We start from the raw sequence: 21,782 nt of genomic DNA, 5'->3' as shown, positions 1-21,782 counted from the left end.
CCTTCCCAAAGAAATGAAGTTAGCTTTCTTTATGTAGAGAGCTGCAGTAACCTCATCCGTGCAACAGGAGAAACTGTGAATTGTTGCGAATATCTCCAGGATAATCCTAGTAGCAGCCAAATGCATAAACAACCATGGCTACACTTGCCTTCAAAGCCACTGGCAATGTGGCTGCAGTTGTCAGATTTCATTAGATACCTCCTTAATAATGTGCAGACATTTCAAACTATTCTTGCGTTTTTTCTTTCCCTTCTCCTCTACCTTCTAGCAGCTTGTCCTGCTCTGTGTAAGCTCTGGTTATTCTCCTAGTTATGCTTAATTCCTAAACTGCAACTATGACTGGGAGCAACTGGCTTGTGCAGAACTTTGCAGTCAGTAAAAAGTACTTAAGTACTTTTCACAGCAACTTCAGGCATTTACAGTTTGAAACAGTTATGGAAAACACCAGAAATTTGTAGAAATGTAGCAATTACTTTTAACTAGTTGATTATCTTTTTAAACTCTTAAGATGTAGGAGCAGAATCAGGCCATTCAGTCTATCAAGTCTGCCATTCAATCATGGCTGATATGTTTCTCAACCCTATTCACTCCTGAGCCTCATACTTAAGTAGTGCTAGTGATAGGATGTGGGTCCATAAACTGACATGAGTTTAGCTATGCAAGTTGAGACAACATTGGCTGCAGTTGAGAACATCAAAATGGCAACACTAATATATTGTCAATGAACACAAATGCATGTCTGCAACAGTTTACCAAGATAATGTCATGCACACAAAATGCACATTTTGTGTCAGAGGTGTGTGTGAAATGTGGATGTCATTCTGGAACTCGAGGGGAACTGTTAGTATCCAGGAAGCTGACACTTCAGAGCTTAATTTCTCTTTTCTGATACTTACTCGTACTAGAGAAATGGCCTGAAGTTAGCATTATTGGATAAGGCCTGTGACAACTCCCTCCCTCTGTCTGTATGTCCGTCCCTTCCTCACTCATTCACTTACTCATTCCACTCACTCGCGATCTGTCTCTCTCTCTAAATTACTCTGTCTAAATCACTCACTTGTTCATTCTATCAAACTCTCGAACACACAAATGCACTTTTGCACTGGAAGTAATGGATGTTGGGCACAACTGTAATATAAATGATGAGAAATCCTGTTCCATTGATGTTTCACTACAATTCGAATTGATACTGTGATCTCATATCCTCAGTAGGCAATGAGCCACTTTCGCAATGGTACAGATGAAAATTTATCTTGATTTTCTAACCAATATTTCTCATGAATGCGGACCTTACTCTGGTTATATTATAGAACCATCCTTTTATATCCCAGATCTTTCTCTCTCAGACCAATTTTATGTTTTCAATTTTTTTTTTAAACAAGTCATTCAGCTTTTGGCAGTCTTTTGTATTGATGTTTGCAGAATAAATGATTAGTGGAGAGAAATCGTTAAACTATAATAACCTAACAGGTATTCAATTAGAAAGTAAACGATGGAAGAGATCTGTTCGTTTGACATGAAGATTCACATTTTAGTTTGAATAAATTAATCTAAGAGCTGCACATTTTCAAAAGATATCTAATTACAAATCTGTTAGCTTGATTGAAAAACTGACTTTTTTTCTGTTTTGGTTTTCAGGAAATCCTTTGAATTTGAAGATGCTGTAAGTCTTCAGTCATCCCACTCTCCCTCTCCTACTGAAAATGGTACATCCACCTCTCCTCTGGAGGTTCACAGCAGATTCAGTTCAAAAAGCACTTTAGCAGAAGAGAATGCCTATGAAGACATCATAGGTAAGAGTTAGCGAAACTATATAGTGAGGAGCATATTCATGTTTATACCTCAAAAAGTAGTCATGTTTGTCATTTTCAAATTTTTTTTTTAAACGAGCTGCAGTTTATTGTGTATTTTCTTTGATTCTTTAGTTAGTGACAGAAGCTTGGAATTTGCAACAGGCTGCTAACTTCACTGGTCCTACTGTGTAGACCATAAGATGTAGGAGCAGAATTAGGACATCCAGCCTACCTAGTGTGTTTCACCATTTGATCTTGGCTGATACGTTTCTCAATCCCAATCTCCTGCCCTTCACCCTTTTACTATTGATTCCCTTATTAATCAAGAACTTATCCATCTGTCTTAAATAGACTCAATGACTTGGCCTCCACAACTTTCTGCAGGAATGAGATCTCCACATTCACCACCCTCTGGCTAAAGAAATTCTTCCTTCTCTCGGTTCTAAAGGGCCATCCCTTCACTCTGAGGCTGTGCCCTCAGCTCCTACCCTCTTCTACTCGCGGAAACATCTCTATGTCCACTCTATCCAGATCTTTCAGTATTCTGAGGTTTTGATCAGATTCCCCTGCATTCTTCTAGACTCCATCGAGTACAATTCGAGAGTCCATAATCACTCCTCATATGACTGGCCCTTCATTCCCAGGGTCATTCTTGTAAAGCTTCTGTGGATCCCCTCCAATACCTGCACATCCTTCTTGAGAAATTGGGGCTGGTACTCAAAGCGATAATTATATCCTACCATGCATAGTCAAACCCAGAAGTTCTGAGGTTGGTGTCAGTTATAATGTGTTTCTCCGCAGGCTGCGCTATTGTAGTCTACTCAGATGCAAACAGCATAATGTATGAACCAATGAAAAAATGAAGTTTTGCTTTTTTTCCAAATAAACATGATTTTATTGTTGTTCTAAGTCATCATTACTGCTGATCAACTATTCTGGCTCTGAAAGTCTAATCTTTAAATTATGGAGTCACATTGTCTTGGAAGAACGCAATAAAATTCGCAGCTTTTGTTGATATATATGACAAATGTTATTCCCTTGTTCAGGAAAGGGACTAGGAATCATCCTGTGAATTACAGACCTTACGTCTTACGTCTGTGGTGGATAAATTATTGGAGAGGATTCTGAGAGAAAGGATTTATGAATACTTGAAAAGCCATAGTTTGATTAAAGGTAGTCAGCATGGCTTTGTGAGGGGCAGGTCATGGTTCACAAGCCTTATTGAATTCTTTGAGGATGTGACAAAACACATTGAAGGTAGAACAGTGGATGGTGGTGTACATGGATTTTAACAAGGCGTTTGGTTAGGTTCCTCATGGTAGGCTCTTAGAAAGTAAGGAGGCATGGGATACAGGGGAATTTGGCTGTCTGGATACAGAACTGGCTGGCCCATGAGAGACAGAGGGTGATAGTCGATGGAAAATATTCACCCTGGAGCTCGGTGATGAGTGATGTTCTGCAGAGATCTGTTCTGGGACCTTTGGTCTTTGTGATTTTCAGAAATGACTTGGATGAGGAAGTGGAAGGATGAGTTAGTAAGTTTGTCAATGACATGAAGGTTGGTGGAGTTGTGGATATTGTGGAGGGTTGTTGTAGGTTGCAATGGAACATTGATAGGATGCAGAGCTGGGCTGAGAAGTGCGGATGGAGTTCAACTTAGAAAAATATCAAGTGATTCACTTTGGAAGGTTGAATTTGATTGCAGAAGACAGGGTTAAAAGCAGGACTCTTGGCATTGTGGAGGTACAGAGGGATCTTAAGGTCCATATCCATAGATCCCGAAACGTTGCCACCCCAGTTGGATAGGGTTGTTAAGAAGCTGAATGGTGTGTTGGCTTTCATTAGCAGGGGGATTGTGTTTAAGAGCTGCAAGGTTGTGCTGCAGCTTTATAGAGCCCTGGTTAGACGACACTCTTAATATTGTGTTCAGTTCTGGTTGCTTCATTTGCAAGAAGGATGTGGTAGCTTTAGAGAGGGTGCAGAGGAGATTTACCAGGATGCTGTCTGGACTGGAGGGTGTGTCTTATGAAGAGAGGTTGCGAGAGCTAGGGCATTTCTCATTGAAGCAAAGAAAGATGAGAGGTGACTTGTTAGGGGTGTACAAAATGATGAGAGGTATGGATAGGGTGAATAGTCAGAGACTTTCTCCCAGGAGGAAATGGCTATCACAAGGGGGCATAATTTTAAAGTGATTGGAGGAAGGTTTCGGGGAGATATCAGAGGTCAGTTCTTTACACAGAGTAATGGGTCCATGGAATGCACTGTCAGCAGTGATGGTAGGGTCAGGTATAAGAGGGACATTTAAGCAACTCTTGGATGGGCACGTGGAAGATAGTAAAATGAAGAATATGTAGGATAGTCTGATCTTAGAATAGGATAAAAGGTTTGGCACTACATCAAGGGCCAAAAGGCCTGTACTGTTCAGTTGTCCAGAGTTGTGTTCTCATATTCACATTTTTCTTCTTAACATGTGTATGTTAACATGGGACATGTGTATGTCCCAACATCTATTTTGTTTCCTGTATGATGATCTATATGAGATTTAAGTTAGACCATAAGACCATAAGACATAGGGGTGGAACTAAGGCCATTCGGCCCATCGAGTCCACTCCGCCATTTAATCATGGCTGATGGGCATTTCAACTCCACTTACCCGCATTCTCCCCGTAGCCCTTAATTCCTTGTGACATCAAGAATTTATCAATTTCTGCCTTGAAGACATTTAGCGTCCTGGTCTCCACTGCACTCCGCGGCAATGAATTCCATAGGTCCACCACTCTCTCGCTGAAGAAATGCCTCCACATTTCTGTTCTGAATTGACCCCCTCTAATTTTAAGGCTGTGTCTACGGGTCCTATTCTCCCCGCCTAACGGAAACAATTTCTTAGCGTCCACCCTTTCCAAGCCATGTATTATCTTGCAAGTTTCTATTAGATCTCCCCTTAACCTTCTAAACTCCAATGAGTACAATCCCAGGATCCTCAGCCGTTCCTCGTATGTTAGACCTACCATTCCAGGGATCATCCGTGTGAATCTCCGTGGACACGCTCCAGTGCCAGTATGTCCCTCCTGAGGTGTGGGGCCCAAAACTGGACACAGTACTCCAAATGGGGCCTAACCAGAGCTTTATAAAGTCTCAGTAGCACATCGCTGCTTTTTTTTCCAATCCTCTTGAGATAAATGACAACATTGCATTTGCTTTCTTAATCATGGATTTAACCTGCATGTTTACCTTTAGAGAATCCTCGACTAGCACTCCCAGATCCCTCTGTACTTTGGCTTTATGAATTTTCTCACCATTTAGAAAGTAGTCCATGCTTGTATTCTTTTTTCCAAAGTGCAAGACCTCCCATTTGCTCACATTGAACTTCATCAGCCATTTCCTGGACCACTCTCCCAAACTATGTAGATCCTTCTGCAGCCTCCCCACTTCCTCATTACTACCTGCCTGTACACCTATCTTCGTATCATCAGCAAACTTCGTTAGAATGCCCCAGTCACTTCATCCAGATCGTTAATATATGGCGTGAACAGCTGCAGCCCCAACACTGAACCCTGTGAGAAACTGCTTGTCACTGGCTGCCATTCCGAAAAATAACCTCTTATCCCAACTCTCTGCCTTCTGTCAGACAGCCAATCCTCAATCCATGCCAGTAGCTCACCTCGAACACCATGGGCCCTCACCTTACTCGGCAGCCTCCCTTGTGGCACCTTATCAAAGGCCTTTTGGAAGTCTAGATAGACCACATCTACTGGGTGTCCCTGGTCTAACCTACTTGTCACTTCTTCAAAGAATTCCAACAGGTTTGTCAGGCATGACCTCCCCTTACTAAATCCATGTTGACTTGTTCTAATCCGACCCTGCTCTTCCAAGAATTTAGAAACCTCATCCTTAATGATGGCTTCTAGAATTTTATCAACAACCGAGGTTAGGCTAATTGGCCTATAATTTTCCATCTTTTGTCTTGATCCTTTCTTGAACAATGGGGTTACAACAGCGGTCTCCCAATTATTCGGGACTTTCCCTGACTCCAGTGACTTTTGAAAGATCTCAACCAACGCCTCCTCTATTTCCTCAGAACTCTAGGATGTAGCCTATCGGGGCCAGGAGATTTGTCAATTTTAAGACCTTTTTAGCTTTTCTAGCACTATCTCTTTTGTAATGGCAACCATACTCAACTCAGCCCCCTGACTCCCTTTAATTGTTTGGATATTACTCATGTCTTCCACTGTGAAGACTGACGCAAAGTACTTATTAAGTTCTCCTGCTATTTCCTTATCTCCCATCACTAGCCTTCCAGCATCAGTTTGAAGTGGCCCAATGTCTACTTTTGCATGTCGTTTGTTTCTTATGTGTTGAAAGAAACTTTTACTATTAATTCTAATATTACTGGCTAGCCTACCTTCATATTTGATCCTCTCCTTCCATATTTCTCTCTGTTATCCTCTGTTTGTTTTTGTAGCCTTCCCAATCTTCTGATTTCCCAGTGCTCTTGGCCACTTTATAGGATCTCTCTTTTTCTTTGATACATTTCCTGACTTCCTTTGTCAGCCATGGCTGTCTAATCCCTCCTTGGATAATCTTTCTTTTCTTGGGGATGAACCTCTGTACTGTGTCCTCAATTGTACACACAAACTCCTGCCATTTTTGCTCTACTGTCTTCCATGTTAGGCTCTGCTTCCAGTCTGTTTTCGTCAGTTCCTCTCTCATGTCCTCATAATTACCTTTGTTTAACTGAAACACCATTACATCCGATTTTGCCGTCTCTCTTTTAAACTGCAGACTGAACTATACAATATTATGATTGCTGCTTCCTAAGTGTTCCCTTACTTTAAGATATTTTATAAAGTCTGGTTCATTACATAGCACTAGGTCCAAAATAGCCTGCTCCCTTGTGGGCTCCATGACAAGCTGTTCTAAAAAGCCATCCTGTAAGCATTCCAAGAATTTGCTTTCTTTGGATCCACTGGCAACATTATTTACCCAGTCCACCTGCATATTGAAGTCCCCCATGATCACTGTGACCTTGCCTTTCTGACATGCCTTTTCTATTTCCTGGTACGTGTTGCGCCTCTGGTCCTGACCACTATTAGGAGGTCTGTACATAACTCCCATTATGGTTTTTATGCCTTTGTGGTTCCTCAATTCCACCCACACAGACTCCACATCATCCGACCCTATGTCATTCAGTGCCTTAGATTTAATTTTGTTCTTAACTAACAAGGCCACCCCTCCCCCTCTGCCCACCTCCCTGTCTTTTCAATAAGTTGTAAATCCTTGAATGTTTTACTGCCAGTCCTGAACCCCCTGCAACCATATCTCTGTGATGCCTACCACATCATAATCATTCACGATGATCTGTGCCGTTAGTTCATCTACATTGTTATGAATGCTACGAGCATTCAGGTAAAGTGTCTTAATGCTAACATTCTTATCATTAGAGATATTGGAAGTCATAAGATGTCCTAAGTTATCCTTCCTTTTTGCTGCATTCCTAATCTGCCTCAATGTTAAATCCACCTGCATACATGCTATCCTCCTGCTTATCTTTCCATTTAACTCCATACTCCCTGTCGCTTTCACTTTCCCTTTCCCGCCGCCCCCCCCCCCCCCAACTCAGAAGTTTAAAGTCCTACTGACCACCCTATTTATCCTCTTCGCAAGAACATTGGTACCAGATCGGTTCAGGTGGTGACCGTCCCAACAGTACAGATCCCCCCGGTTCCAAAACTGATGCCAATGCCCCATGAAATGGAATCCCTCTTTCCCACACCAATCCCTTAGCCACGTGTTTACTTCCCTAATTTTCTAATCCCTATGCCAATTGGCACGTGGCTTGGGCAGTAATCCGGAGATTATGACCCTTGAGGACCTATACTTCAATTTCCTTCCTCGTGCTTGATAATCCCCAAACAGGTCCTCCACCCTAGCTTTGCCTATGTTGTTAGTCCCATCGTGGACCACAACAACTGGATCCTTCCCCCTCCCGCTCCAATGTCCTTTCAAGCCGGTCGGAGATGTCCCGCACCCTGGCACTGGGCAGGCAACACACCATGTGACACTCCCGATCCAGCTTGCATAGGATACTGTCGCCCTAATTATAGAATCCCCTATAACAACTACTTGTCTTTTTGCTCTCCCCTCTTGAATGGCCTTCTGCACCATGGTGCCGTGGTCAGCTGGCTCATCCTGTCCAGAGCCCTTTTCCTCATCTGTATAGGGAGCAAGAATCTCATACTTGTTGGACAAGGTCAAGGGCTGAGGCTCCTGCACTCCTGAACTCAGTTTCCCCCTACCTGCCTCACTTACAGTCACACTCTGATGTCCCTGATCACGAACTGAATGTGAATTACATAATCTCCCAGGTGTGACTGCCTCCTGAAACAAAGCGTCGAGGTAACTCTTCCCCCTCCCGGATGTGCCGCAGTGTTTGAAGCTCAGATTCTAGATCATCAACTCTGATCCGGAGTTCTTCCAGCAACCAACACTTGCTGCAGATGTGGTCACTGCCGTTCACAATGGGATCAGCCAGCTCCCACATCATACAGCTACAGCACATCACCTGCCCAGCCATCTCTGCTTAGTTAATTACTTGATTACTTTGTATAGGTTTGAGTTAAAATACTTTCTGATACGTCTCTGCTATAGTCTTTTTCTAAAAACCAATTAATAGATAAACCATAAAAAGTAAATTTTTAACCATTCACCGATAAAGAAATTGAAAATCCTTACCTTAACAAACCAGAGTCCTATTTTTGGGTAGAGGAGATGGAGGGGGGGAGGGGGGGGGGAGGTGGGAGACACAACCCATGTAGTGTCTTGGGTTCAGCCACAACCCAGATATATTACTCCCGCTCTTCATGGAATGCCCTGCCAGTAGCAGTGCTGGACTCTCCCTCTTTATGGGCATTTATGCGGGCATTGGATAGGCATATGGAGGATAGTGGGCTAGTGTAGGTTAGGTGGGCTTGGATCGGCGCAACATCGAGGGCTAAAGGGCCTGTACTGCGCTGTATTCTTCTGTGTTCTATGTTCTTCCTACTTATTAACTAGGTTAGAAGAGATGGGCGGGTGGGAGACACTACAGTAGTAGAGTCTCGGGTTTAGCCGCCTTGCTGATATATATGGTCACTGCTTTCCTTCCCGGCTGCCCCTCCGGTCCATGTCACTTCCTCCGCTGCTCCCGCTCCTTCTCCGCTGCTGCTCGCACTTAAAATGGCCGTTGGCGTCGAAGGATGAGTATTTATACTCACTGCTTACCTTCCCGGCTACCCCTCTGGTCCCCGTCACTTCCTCCGCTGCTCCCGCTCCTTCTGTGAAAGAGAAAAACACCGCTGCCCGCTACCGGTAAGTAATTTTAATAAAAACTGCCTTACCTTATCTGCAGTCTTTCGAGTTTGTCCTACCTCCACTGCTGCTCGTACTTAAAAAGTTCTCTCCATTTTGCTGTTGGCTTTCCTCCCTTTTGAGGATTCTTTAATCTGATTTGCCGATCAGTCTGCCAGAAATTTCCCCTGCTCCTGGATGCCTCAAATCCAGAGCGGGGAACGGTAAGTTCAAAATGCTGTTGGGTATAGGAGGTATGTACTCTGCAGTTGACTCGAACTCAGCCTTCTCTGAAATCAGCGACAGGCACTGGATCAACAATAATGAATACATTTACACAGAGATTTGTTTTGTTGCAAGAATTACAGTTGGGACATCAGAATTAATGTTAAACTAAGCTGACAGTGACCCGGTAAGTGATTTGGAGGGTAACCTGGAATTTTACAGGCACCCAAGAAATAGAGGGGAGGAGGTTGACAGCAATAAAAATCATGGAGCTCTGTTGGTTCAGGTTCCTGTTGCCCACTGTCAGGGCATTTTGCTAACAATATAATCTGAAGTGGGTAAGTTGCCTGCCCTAAAGTGATGTGCAGGCTGTTTAATTAATTAAAGGACCATTTAAACAATATCATCAGCATTTTGTTAACAGTGAATCCGGCCCCAATCTCTCCCACCAGCCAGGAGAGAAGACTGCCCCCTAAATGGAAGGGACAGTCCAGGAGAGAGTGTTTCATGAAACAAAGAGGGTGCTGCACTCATGGAAGGTAACTTCTGAGGCTCCAACAATTTCCAGCAAAGGGCCTCCCTGCCAGCAGCCAGGCCTGTATTTTTGGAGACTTTTTTTTTCTTTTACCCACAATACACTGGCAGAATTATAATCACTGTTCTAGGTGGCACTGATGTTCTGATAGCTATCAGACTGGGCTGGCAGCTCTTGGGACCTTCCATTGTCTTTAATAGGTGGGTATGCCCGGTTGTAGCCACTTAACCGGCAGCCCACCCCTTTAAAGGGATCATGGATATGCTGCTGTCTGTAACAGGGCTGTCTCTCTTGTCACCCAGAAAATCCTGCATGTTGACTTTAGATAAAATAAACCTAATTATTAATATTGATAGGAGGCCAAGTTTCTAACAGTACAGTGCAAAAAATATATCTACTATGATGACTTTTCAGAACACTTTTTTTTAATATTCACATAGAAATGGTTATCATCATTATTCAACTAGTTTTATGTTTTCCAAATGGATGAAGTTATCTTTGCATTATTTTAATATTCTCATACCCATTATTACTGTGGATTGAAAAGTACTTCCTGAATGATATCCTGCATTTGGCAAAGATCTTATTTGCAAAGCCTCAATTTCCCATCTCATCCTTAAAGACTGTAATTGCATGCTATTACAGTGTTGCTAATTCCACGTAGATTTTAAATTCTCTATCGCAGCAATAGTTTAAACATAGGTTTTCACTTGTCACTGGTGTGAAAGCCCAACCTCCACAGCACTCACTTCTTTCCCATTTATATTTGCAATTAGGCATTTTAGGCAGTAAAGGGCTTTATAAAAAAGAGATGAAAAGAAATGGAAACCCTTTGCCTACTTAGAGTCATAGAGATATATAGAACAGAAACGGACCCTTCAGTCCAACCCGTCTATGCCGATCAGATATCCCAATCCAATCTAGTCCCACCTGCCAACACCCGGCCTATATCCCCCCAAACCCTTCCTATTCATAGACCCATCCAGATGCCTTTTTAAATATTGCATTGTACCAGCCTCCACCACTTCCTCTGGCAGCTCATTCCATACACATACCACCCTCTGTGTGAAAAGGTTGCCCCTTAGATCTCTTTTATATTTTTCCCCTCTCAACCTAAACCTCTCCCCTCTAGTTCTGGACTTCCCGGGAAAAGACTTTGTTTATTTATGCTATCCATGACCCTCATGATTTTATAAACCTCTATAAGGTCACCCCTCAGCCTCCGATGCTCCAGAGAAAACAGCGCCAGCCTATTCAACCTCTCCCTATAGCTCAAATCCACCAACCCTGGCAACATCCTTTAAAATCTTTTCTGAACCCTTTCAAGTTTCACAACATCTTTCCAATATGAGGGAGACCCAGAATTGCATGCAATATTCCAATAGTGGCCTAACCAATGTCCTGTACAGCTGCAACATGATCTCACAACTCCTGTTCTCAATGCTCTGACCAATAAAGGAAAGCATACTAAATGTCGTCTTCACTATCCTATTTACCTGCGACTCCACTTTCAAGGAACTATGAACGTGCTCTCCAAGGTCTCTTTGTTCAGCAACACTCCCCAGGACCTTTCCATTAAGTGTATAAGTCCTGCTAAAATTTGCTTTCCCAAAATGCAGCACTTTACATTTATCTAAATTAAACTCCATCTGCCAATCCTCAGCCCATTGGCCTATCTGATCAAGATCCCATTGTACTCCGAGGTAGCCTTCTTTGCTGTCCACTACACCTCCAATTTTGATCTCATCTGCAAACTTACTAACTGTACCTATCATGCTCACATCCAAATCATTTATGTAAATGACAAAAAGGAGAGGACCCAGCACCGATCCTTGTGGAATTTCACTGGTCACAGGCCTCCAGTCTGAAAAACAACCCTCCACCACCACCCTCTGTCTTCTACCTTTGTGCCAGTTTGTATCCAAATGACTAGTTCTCCCTGTATTACATCAGATCTAGGTTAGAGTGGTGTTGGAAAAGCACAGCAGTTCAGGCAGCATCCGAGGAGCAGTAAAATCGATGTTTTGGGCAAAAGCCCTTCATCAGGAATGAAACATCGATTTTCCTGTTCCTCGGATGCTGCATGAACTGCTGTGCCTTTCCAGCACTACTCTAATCTAGACTCTGGTTTCCAGCATCTGCAGCCCTTGTTTTTACCCTTGCATCAGATCTAATCTTGCTTACCAGTCTCCCATGGGGAACCTTGTCGAACGTCTTGCTGAAGTCCATATAGATTACATCTACCGCTTTGCCCTCATCAATCCTCTTTGTTACTTCTTCAAAAAAACTCAATCAAGTTTGTGAGACATGATTTCCCACGCACAAAGCCATGTTGACTATCCCTAATCAGTCCTTGCCTTTCCAAATACATGTACATTCTGTCTCTCAGGATTCCCTCCAACAACTTGCCCAAAACAGATGTCAGGCTCATCAGTCTATAGTTTCCTGGCTTGTCCTTACCATCCTTCTTAAACAGTGGCACCACGTTAGCCAACCTCCAGTCTTCCGGCACCTGACCTGTGACTATCAATGATACAAATATCTCTGCAAGGGACCCAGCAATCACTTCCCTAGCTTCCCACAGAGTTCTAGGGTACATCTGATCAGGTCCTGGGGATTTATCTACTTCTATGTGTTTCACGCCATCCGGCATTTCCTTCTCTGTAATATAGATATTTTTCAAGATGTCACTATCTATTTCCCTATCTATATCTTCCATATCCTTTCCCCCAGTAAACACTGAGGCAAAATACTTGTTTAGTATCTCCCCCATCTCCTGCAGCTCCACACAAAAGCCGCCTTGCTGATCTTTGAGGGGCCGTAATCTCTCCCTAGTTACCCCTTTGTCCTTAATGTATTTGTAAAAACCCTTTGGATTCTCCTTAAGTCTATTTGCCTAAGCTATCTCATGTCATCTTTTTGCCCTTCTGATTTCTCTCAAGTATACTCCTACTGCCTTTATCCTCTTCTAAGGATTCACTCAATCTATCCTGTCCATACTCTACATATGCTTCCTTCTTTTTCTTAACCAAACCCTCAATTTCTTTAGTCATCCAGCATTCCCTACACCTACCAGCCTTTCCTTTCACCCTGACAGGAATATACTTTCTCTGGACTCTCATTATCTCATTTCTGAAGGCTTCCCATTTTCTAGCCATCCCTTTACCTGTGACCGTCTGTCCCTGGTCAGCTGTTGAAAGTTTTTGCCTAATGCCGTCAAAATTAGCCTTCCTCTAATTTAGAGATTTACCTTTTAGATCTGGTCTATCCTTTTCCATCACTATTTTGAAACTAATAGAATTATGGTCGCTGGCCCCAAAGTGCTCCCCCACTGACACCTCAGTCACCTGCCCTGCCTTATTTCCCAAGAGTAAGTCATGTTTTGCACCTTCTCTAGTAGGTACATCCACATACTGAATCAGAAAATTGTCTTGTACACTCTTAAAAATTCCTCTCCATCTAAACCCTTAATATTATGGCAGTCCCAGTCTACGTTTGGAAAGTTATAATCCCCTACCATAACCACAACCACCCTATTATTCTTCCAGATAACTCTGATCTCATTACAAATTTGTTTCTCCATTTTCCGCTGAGTATTAAGGGGTTTATAATTCTTGGTGAATCATTTTAGAAGGCAGAGACCTCAGAAGCAAGTTTTTCTCCCTTGCAGCGAACCTAATGAGTGCAGTAAAATATCCATAAAGCAAATGTAATCAGTGTCGTCCATAGAAGACATTTTTATAAATTAGGAGGAAGTTTTTGTTTGGATCTCTTAAGTGCCATTCACAAATTGAAAAAGCAGGCTGATTTTCCCAGTTCAAGACCTTTATTTGTGAATATGGATGATATTCAACCGTCGCTAACCTCAGTCTGTGGAGTTTCTAAACCAATGCTACGTACCCTCCCCCTGCAGTTTTAGGAATGCACCTGGATTAACCACAGGCTTAAGTGCAACTCCTTCAATTAACAAAGCACTTGCTCTAGTGTGATCATTTCGTTCGTACGTTACGCAAAAATAGATTAAACAAATTATCCTACTTTTTAAGTTCACAACAAAGTACTTTCCTGCATGTCATAGCTGAGCAGAATTCAAATATGTTTGTAGAAAATGATAGGTGAAGGGAATGAGGAAGAAAATAAAGCAGGGAAAGTCTTTCTCTAACCAAAGAAAGAAATATTTAGGTCAGCTGGAAAGAGGTCAAGAAACATGGCAAAGCTGTGATATAAATTTGAACCAGGACTGTAACATTTCTCAGTTATCCAAGTAAGTTTGAATAAAACCAAATGTGGTTTCTGGCACCACAGAACTTTCACTGCATGAAATTGGCTTTGCAGTAAAATTCAAAAAAGGAATTCACTCCTCGGTTTACTGCTGGCCTTCCAACCACCTTCGGTTTCCACCCCAAAAGGAGATAAAACCCTTCAAATACTGATGCTAAACAAATAGCAAAAACAGTACCAAATATATAACATGATTTTCTAATTGATATATGAACATGCAGTTCAAATACAATAGATTCAGGCTACTTCCAATCTGTCAAAGTAGTGCATTAATTCTCCAAGATTCAATTATACTGAGTCATCTTCAGAATCCTGACAATGAAATATGTCATTTTCTGATGGTTAAATGCTGCATGATGCCACTAAAATCACTAAACATGCCATAGTGCACTATTTTGTTTTTGTGGGTATTATCCTGCTGCACTGTGGAATGTAATTGAGGCCAAGCGCCTTATGAAGTGGTGTATCTCAGCTTGCAGAAACCCTTTGACAGAACTCCTCATATAATGCATTGTAAGGAGCCTTAGTTCACAAAAAGACCATAGACATCTGTCACCATTAGGGAGAGAAATAATTGCTTGTGTGTAGGTGGAGGATTAGCACTCTGCAGGTGTGGGATAAGGTTTGGTAGAAGACCTCTGTGAACTACAGGGGTACTATCATGAACAATGGTACAGGGATTGAACCTATGCTATTGATTTTATTTTGCACTGAACTCTAGTTATTTAGCCAACTGACCTAATGATCTCCTGAGAATTCATCAGAGAAGATTGCTGAATGCAATAATAAAATCCAATAGAGAACCTGAAGATGATTAAGAAGCTGTCTGAAAGTAAAGGAGCAATGTCTATTTGTTAAGGAGGAAAGTGACAGTGATCACAGGGTGGGGGAATGGAAGCCCTAAGTATTCCTCAGGAGTTGGTGCTGAAAGATTACTGTGTCTAATTTACACTTACACCTTACAAATTAAGGGAATGGTTGGCAGGGAGAAGGACTTAAATATTTCTGTGGATAGGTAGAGGAGTGACTGATGGAAATTAATATAATGATTGCTCTGTGGATGGTGCAGAAATAAGTGAAGGTGAGTACAAATGGAAAATTTATAGTTATGAGTAAGCTCACATTGCTGTTAAGATAGTTAGTTGTAACTAAAGCAAATAAAATGAAATGAAATAAATGAGAAATATAAATCAGAGGACAGTATCCCAAAGTTGTATAGTGCTCTAATCAGACAACTTTTGAGAACTCTGCAAGCCCTGGAAGCAGTCCAGATAAGTGCTCCAAAGTTTAGCTTCAGTGTTAAAGGACTTGCTTCTGAAAGCGCATCAAGAAATGTGGGCTCAATAACATGGAAGAAAACGACACTAAGAAAAAGAATTCTGCTGGATAGGGCCTCTATTAGTCATCATCATTTGTTAGCAACTGAAGGGTTTTCTACTGTCTTTGAATTGTACCGAGTTGCTATTTTCCTGAAAATCTCAAATAAGCTGGTATGACTAATTGAAGAACTGAGAGCAACTTGGAGTTCAATGTTTACTAGTAAAATGGACCCAGCATCTGACTTTTAATTGCTTATTTCTGTGATGGCATTGTGAATGCAAGGACCATGTTCACCTCTATACCTGCAGTCTGTGCACATAGTGACAAAGCGACATTTGAATCAGATTCGTTGCCAATAGAGGCATAAGTTGGAATCCTCAGTGTCTGAGCACTGGGGCTGTGGTGAGATATGCGGTAGAATCAGACAAGGAATCTGTCAACGTGGAGATCAACTCACTCCATCTATACCGCTTTTTACCAGTGACGTGTTGAGAATCTCACAAGGCAGCGGTGAGTTGCCATTTGCTGGGAGTTAATGCTTATTTAGCTCCTTGTTGTCTGCCCAACTTGCCTCATTAATATTCTGCTTTCGATCTTACTAAACACACCCAAGAAACTAACTGTCAAGAAAACGTGACATGGAAACCAGAGCAAGCGTCGAGTGCCATATTCCGCTCACCGCTTCCTCCAAATGCTGTCCATCTTTCCCATTACCAAACAGCATCCCAGGTACTAGCTGTACACCCCTTTCCTCAACAGACATGACATCCAAAGTTCAGAGAGCCATCACCACCATCCTGGTGCCTCTCTGACTCAATGGCAGTGTGACCTGAAAGCTCACTCTTGCCTAATAGGGCACCCCAACAGCCTCCATTGAATACAGTTGCTCCTTAGGGGCATGTGTCCAATCCATGGTGGGGTGCCTACCAAGGCAGCTGGTTTGCTGTCTGTGTGTTGCCCACCGACATCATGATTGCCATTGTCTTGCCATTTCTTGCATTGACATTTAACGTATTGGCACAACCAGACAGCTGGTCGTGTTGTCGAGCAGTGCTCAGTCAAGGTTTCATAGAGCAGTGTGTCACATCAGTGTTCCACCTGTACCATGTGTTAGCAGCATCCATACCAAACATTGTGAATTTCAAGGTGCAGATATGGCTTTTAATAGAGCCATGTGCTCTTCCTATCAGATGTGGAAGATTAGAAAGAATGTCAATGTTCCTGGAGATTATGTCTGCAGGAAGTGTGTTTGGATGCGAATCCTATAAGATTGCATAGATTAATTGGAGCAGCAGTTGGAGACTAAGGAGTTTACATGAGCCAGGGAGTCTGATGGTTGGCGGGAATTCAGGAAGGTAGAAAAACCGAAGATAGTGTCAGGTAGATGGGTTACTTCTCGGACACTGAGGAGAGATAGGCAGATAGTGCATGAATCTCCTGTGGATATCCCCATCTCCAAAAAAATATGCTGTTTTGGATATTGTCAGGAGTGATGGTCTATCAGGTGAATATAGTACTGATAGTCAGATTTCTGGTACTGAGTCTGGCTCTACGATAATGAGTGGTATTACAGGTTTCAAGTGATCGATTGTGATAGGGACATTTCTGCGGCTGACGACAAAACATCAGAATAGTGTGTTGCCTCTCTCGTGCCAGGGTCAAGGAGGTCTCTGAGAAAGTGCAGAATATTCTTAAAGGGGAGAGTGACCAGTAGGAGGTCGTTGTGCATCATTGGTACCAACATCATAGGAAGAGAAAGGGATGAGCTCATGGATGGGCAGGACTGGTAGCTTAAAAATGCTATAGGAAGGATAGAAAGAGGGCAAGAGAGGAGGGGAAGTTGTGCTTTCAGTTAAGGATAACATTACGGCTGTACCTAGGGAGGATATTCCTGGGAGAATGTCTAGTGAAGTTATATGGGCGGAATTGAGAAATATCTCTCTCTCCCCCCCCCCCCCCCCCCCATGCGCGTGCACGCACACATAGACACAGTGGTCAGTGGGAAATTGAGAATCAAATATCTGACAAGATCACCGATATCTGTAAGAATAATAGGGTTGCAATGGTAGGTGGTTTTAACTTTACAAACATAGATTGGGACTGCCATAATGTTAAGGACTTGGATGGAGAATAATTTGATAACTGTGTACAAGCAAATATTCTGATTTTAGTATGTGGATGTGCCTACTGGAGAAGGAGCAAGGCTTGACTTTCTCTTGGCAAAATAAGGCAGGGCAGGTGACTGAGGTGTCAGTGGGGGAGCAGTTTGGGGCCAGTGATCATAACTATTAGTTTTAAAATAGTTGTGGAAAAGTGCAAACCCAGTCAAAAAGTTAAATTTCTGAATTGGAAGAAGACCAACTTTAATGGTTTTAGGCAAGAGCTTTCAGAAGTTGATTGAGAGAAGCAAATTGCCAATAAAGGGGTGGCTAGAAAGTGGGAGGATCTTCAAAAATGAGATAACAAGAGTCCGAGACAGTATGTTCCTGCTGGTAGGTAAAGGGAATGCTTGATGACTTGAGAAATTAAGGCTCTGTTCAAGAAAAAGAAGGACGTATGTGTCAGGTATAGAGGCCTGGGATCAAGTGAATCCTCAGAGGAGTGTAGGGGCAGTAATAGGAGTAGACTTAAGAGGGAAATCAGGACGGGAAAATGGGGACATGAGATAGCTTTGGCAAATAGGGTTAAAAAGAATCCAAAGATATTCTACAAGTACATTAAGGGGCAGCACGGTGGCTCAGGGGGACAGTACGGTGGCTCAGTGGTTAGCACTGCTGCCTCACAGCGCCAGGGACCCGGGTTCAGTTCTTGCCTTGGGCAACCGTCTGTGTGGAGTTTGCACTTTCTCTCGTGTCTTTGTGGGTTTCCTTCGGGTGCTCCGGTTTCCTCCCACAGTTCAAAGGTCCGCAGGTCAGGTGAATTGGTCATGCTAGATCGCCCATAGTGTTAGGTGCATTAGTCAGGGGTGAAAATAAGGGAATCGGTCTGGGTGGGTTGCTCTTCGGAGGGTCGGTATGGACTTGTTGGGCCGAAGGGCCTGTTTCTACACTGTAGGTAATCTAATCTAATCAAAAGAGTAACTACGGAGAGAATAGGGCCCCTTAAAGATCAATAAGGCTGTTTATCTGTGGAATCACGAGATGGGTGAGATCCTAAATATGTATTTTGCTTCAGCATTTATTGTGGAAAATGATATGGAAGCTAGAGAGCTTGGAGAAATAAATAATAATACCTTGAAAAATCTCCATATCACAGAGGAGGTGGTGCTGGATGTCTTAAAACCCATTAAGGTGAATAAATCCCTGGCACCTGATCAAATGTATTCTAGAATTTTGAGAAAAGCTAGGAAGGAGATTGCTAGGCGCATTATTCAGATGTTTGTATCATTGATAGCTACAGGTGAGGTGCTAGGAGACTGGAATTTGGCTAAAGTGATGCCATTACTTAAGAAAGGTGCTAAGGAAAAGCCAAGAAACTATAGACCAGTGAGTCTTACGTCAGTGGTGGGTAAGTTGTTGAGATTCTGAGGGACTGAACTTACATGCATTTTACATGAAAGGCAAGGACTAATAAGGGATAAGTCAGAATGGCTTTATGCCTGGGAAATTGTGACTCACTAACTTTATTGAGCTTTTTGAAGAACTGACAAAGAAGGTCGATGAAGGTGGAGCATGGGATGCTGTCTAGATGGACTTCAGCAAGGTGTTCGACAAGTTGCCTCATTGTATGCTTGTTAGCAAGGTTAGATCCCATGGAATCTGGGGTACCTAGCCAATTGGATATAAATTGGGTTGAAGGTAGTAGACAGAGGATGCTTGTGGAGAGTTGTTTTTTGGACTGGAGGCTGTGACCAGCAGTATGCCGCAAGGATTATAACTGGGTCCATTGCTTTTGTAATTTATATAAATGCTTGGGATATGAATAGAGGAGGTATGGTTAAGAAGTTTGCAGATGACACCAAAATTGGCAGTGTAGTGCATAGTGAAGGCTACCTCAGAGTACAATGGGATCTTGGACAGATGGGCCAATGGGCTGAGGAGAGGCAGATGGAGTTTAATTTAGATAAATGTGAGCTAATGCATTTTGGTAAGGCAAACCAGGGCAGGATATTAGACCATAAGACATAGGAGTGGAAGTAAGGCCATTCGGCCCATCAATTCCACTCTGCCATTCAATTTTTTGCTGATGGGCATTTCAATGCCATTTACCTGCACTTTCCCTGTATCCCTTAATTTCTTGCGAGATTAAGAATTTATCAATCTCTGCCCTGAAGCTGTTTAACGTCCAGGCCTCCACTGCGCTCCATGGCAATGAATTCCAAGCCCACCACTCTCTGGCTGAAGAAATGTCTCCTCATTTCTGTTCTAAATTGACCCCCTCTAATTCTAAGGCTGTGCCCACGGGTCCTAGTCTCCCCACCTGATGGAAACAACTTCTCAGCGAACACCCTTTCTAAGCCATGCGCTATCTTGTAAGTTTCTATTAGATCTCCCCTCAACCTTCTAAACTCTAATGAATACAATCCCAGGATCCTCAGCCATTCATTGTATGTTGGGCCTACCATTCCAGGGATCATCTGTGAATCTCCGCTGGACACGCTCGAGTTCCAGTATGTCCTTCCTGAGGTGTGGGACCCAAAACTGGACACGGTATTCAAAATGGAGCCTAACCAGAGTTTTATAAAGTTTCAGTAGCATATCACTGCTTTTACGTTCCAACCCTCATGAGATCAATAACAACATTATATTTGCTTTCTTAACCACAGACTCAACCTGCAAGTCAACCTTTAGGGAATCCTGGACTAGCGCTCCCAGATCCCTTTGTACTTTGGCTTTAGGAATTTTCTCACCGTTTAGAAAATAGCCCGTCCCTGTGTTCTTTTTTCCGAAGTGCAAGACCTCGCATTTGCTCACATTGAATTGAATCAACCATTTCTTGGACCATTCTCCTAAACTGTCTAAGTCTTTCTGCAGCCTCCCCGCCCCCTCAGAACTATCTGCCTGTCCACCTAACTTTGTATCATCGGTGAACTTTGCCAGAATGCCCCAAGTCCCTCCATCCAGATCATTAATATATAAAGTGAACACTTGCACTGAACCCTGCAGGACACCACTTGACACTAGCTGCCATTCCAAAAAAAGAACCTTTTATGTAGTTAATGGTAGGGCCCTGGGGAGTTTTGCTGAACAAAGAGATGTAGAGGTGCAGTTGTGTCGTCCCTTAAAAGTGGAGTCACAGGTAGAGGGGGCGGTGAAGAAGGCATTTGACACGCTGTCCTTTATTGGCCAGTACATTGAGTAGAGGAGTTGGGAGGTCATGTTGCAGCTGTACAGAACAGCTTTTAGAATACCTCATTCAATTCTGGTCTCCCTGCTAGAGCAAAGATTTTGTTAAATATGAAAGGGTTCAGAAATGATTTAAGGATGTTGCTGAGATTGGAGGGTTTGAGCTGTTGGGAGAGGCTGAATAGGCTGGGGCCTTACCCCTGGAATGTCAGTGGCTGAGGGGTGACCTTATGGAGGATGCATGAGGAGCATGGATAGGGTGAATAGCCAAGTTCTTTTTCCCAGGATAGGGGTCTCCAAAACCAAGAGCATTGGTATAAGGTGAGAGGGGAAAGATTTAAAAGGGGAAACTTTTTCTCACAGAGAGTGGTGCATGTGTGAAATGAACTGCCAGAGAAAATGGCGGAGGCTGGTAGAATTACAACATTTAAAAGGCGTTTGGATGGGTATATGAATAAGAAAGGTTAAGAGGGATACGGTCCAAATGCTGTCAAATGGGACTAGATTTATTCAGGATATCTGGTCAAAGAAGATATGATATAAGTCTATGACTGTGTATCAGCACCAACCCGATCGACATGTCTCAAAGTCTTAGGTGAGTTGTCCACATTGACGTCTATGGGGCACTATCAGTCATGGTGACCCAGCATTGCTTATCAAGGGCAGCCTCCCATACCAGGCCAGGTGATCTGGAGTCCAAAGGGTCAGTGGGGTGACATAGAACTTGAGGGCCTGTGTCTCTACAGTCCAGGGAGCGGATCACAGTCAGTCCTTTTCTGCCGCAATCTCCGTAGGTGCCTGGTTCTGGGGGGAGGATTGTCACAGTCGTGGGGAGCAGGGGGAGGTGTGTAGTCACCAGCGAGGGGTCTGGTCAGTGCTGGTTGGTCAGGTCACTCGAGGGGGTGGGCCACTGTCATTTGGTTGGTTCCGTCCACAAGAAAAAGGGGGAAAATGTGGTGTGTGTTGGTCTTGGAGTGGGGGTAGTGTTGGGGGAGAGGTAGGCAGGTGTATGGGGAT

At 43.1% G+C, this 21,782-nt stretch overlaps 1 protein-coding gene across 5 annotated transcripts in view; it reads left to right on the top strand.

Annotated features, from left to right (window-relative positions):
• dennd2b (DENN domain containing 2B) overlaps positions 1–21,782 on the top strand; it is a 465,023-nt gene that overhangs the window by 298,486 nt on the left and 144,755 nt on the right. For all 5 annotated transcript variants that reach the window (XM_087996551.1, XM_087996548.1, XM_087996550.1 and 2 more), the window contains one exon: positions 1,639–1,793. In XM_087996551.1, the coding sequence (XP_087852677.1) occupies positions 1,639–1,793 (155 nt within the window). The remainder of the gene's footprint in view (positions 1–1,638; positions 1,794–21,782) is intronic.

The sequence above is a fragment of the Chiloscyllium plagiosum genome, unplaced genomic scaffold (genome assembly GCF_037043375.1).
Source record: "Chiloscyllium plagiosum isolate Xiang-an unplaced genomic scaffold, Cpla_swu_hap1 HiC_scaffold_18, whole genome shotgun sequence".
In the NCBI taxonomy this organism is placed as follows: domain Eukaryota; kingdom Metazoa; phylum Chordata; class Chondrichthyes; order Orectolobiformes; family Hemiscylliidae; genus Chiloscyllium; species Chiloscyllium plagiosum.
Note: the sequence above shows the minus strand (reverse complement) of the source record. Positions and strands in the feature narration are given on the sequence as shown.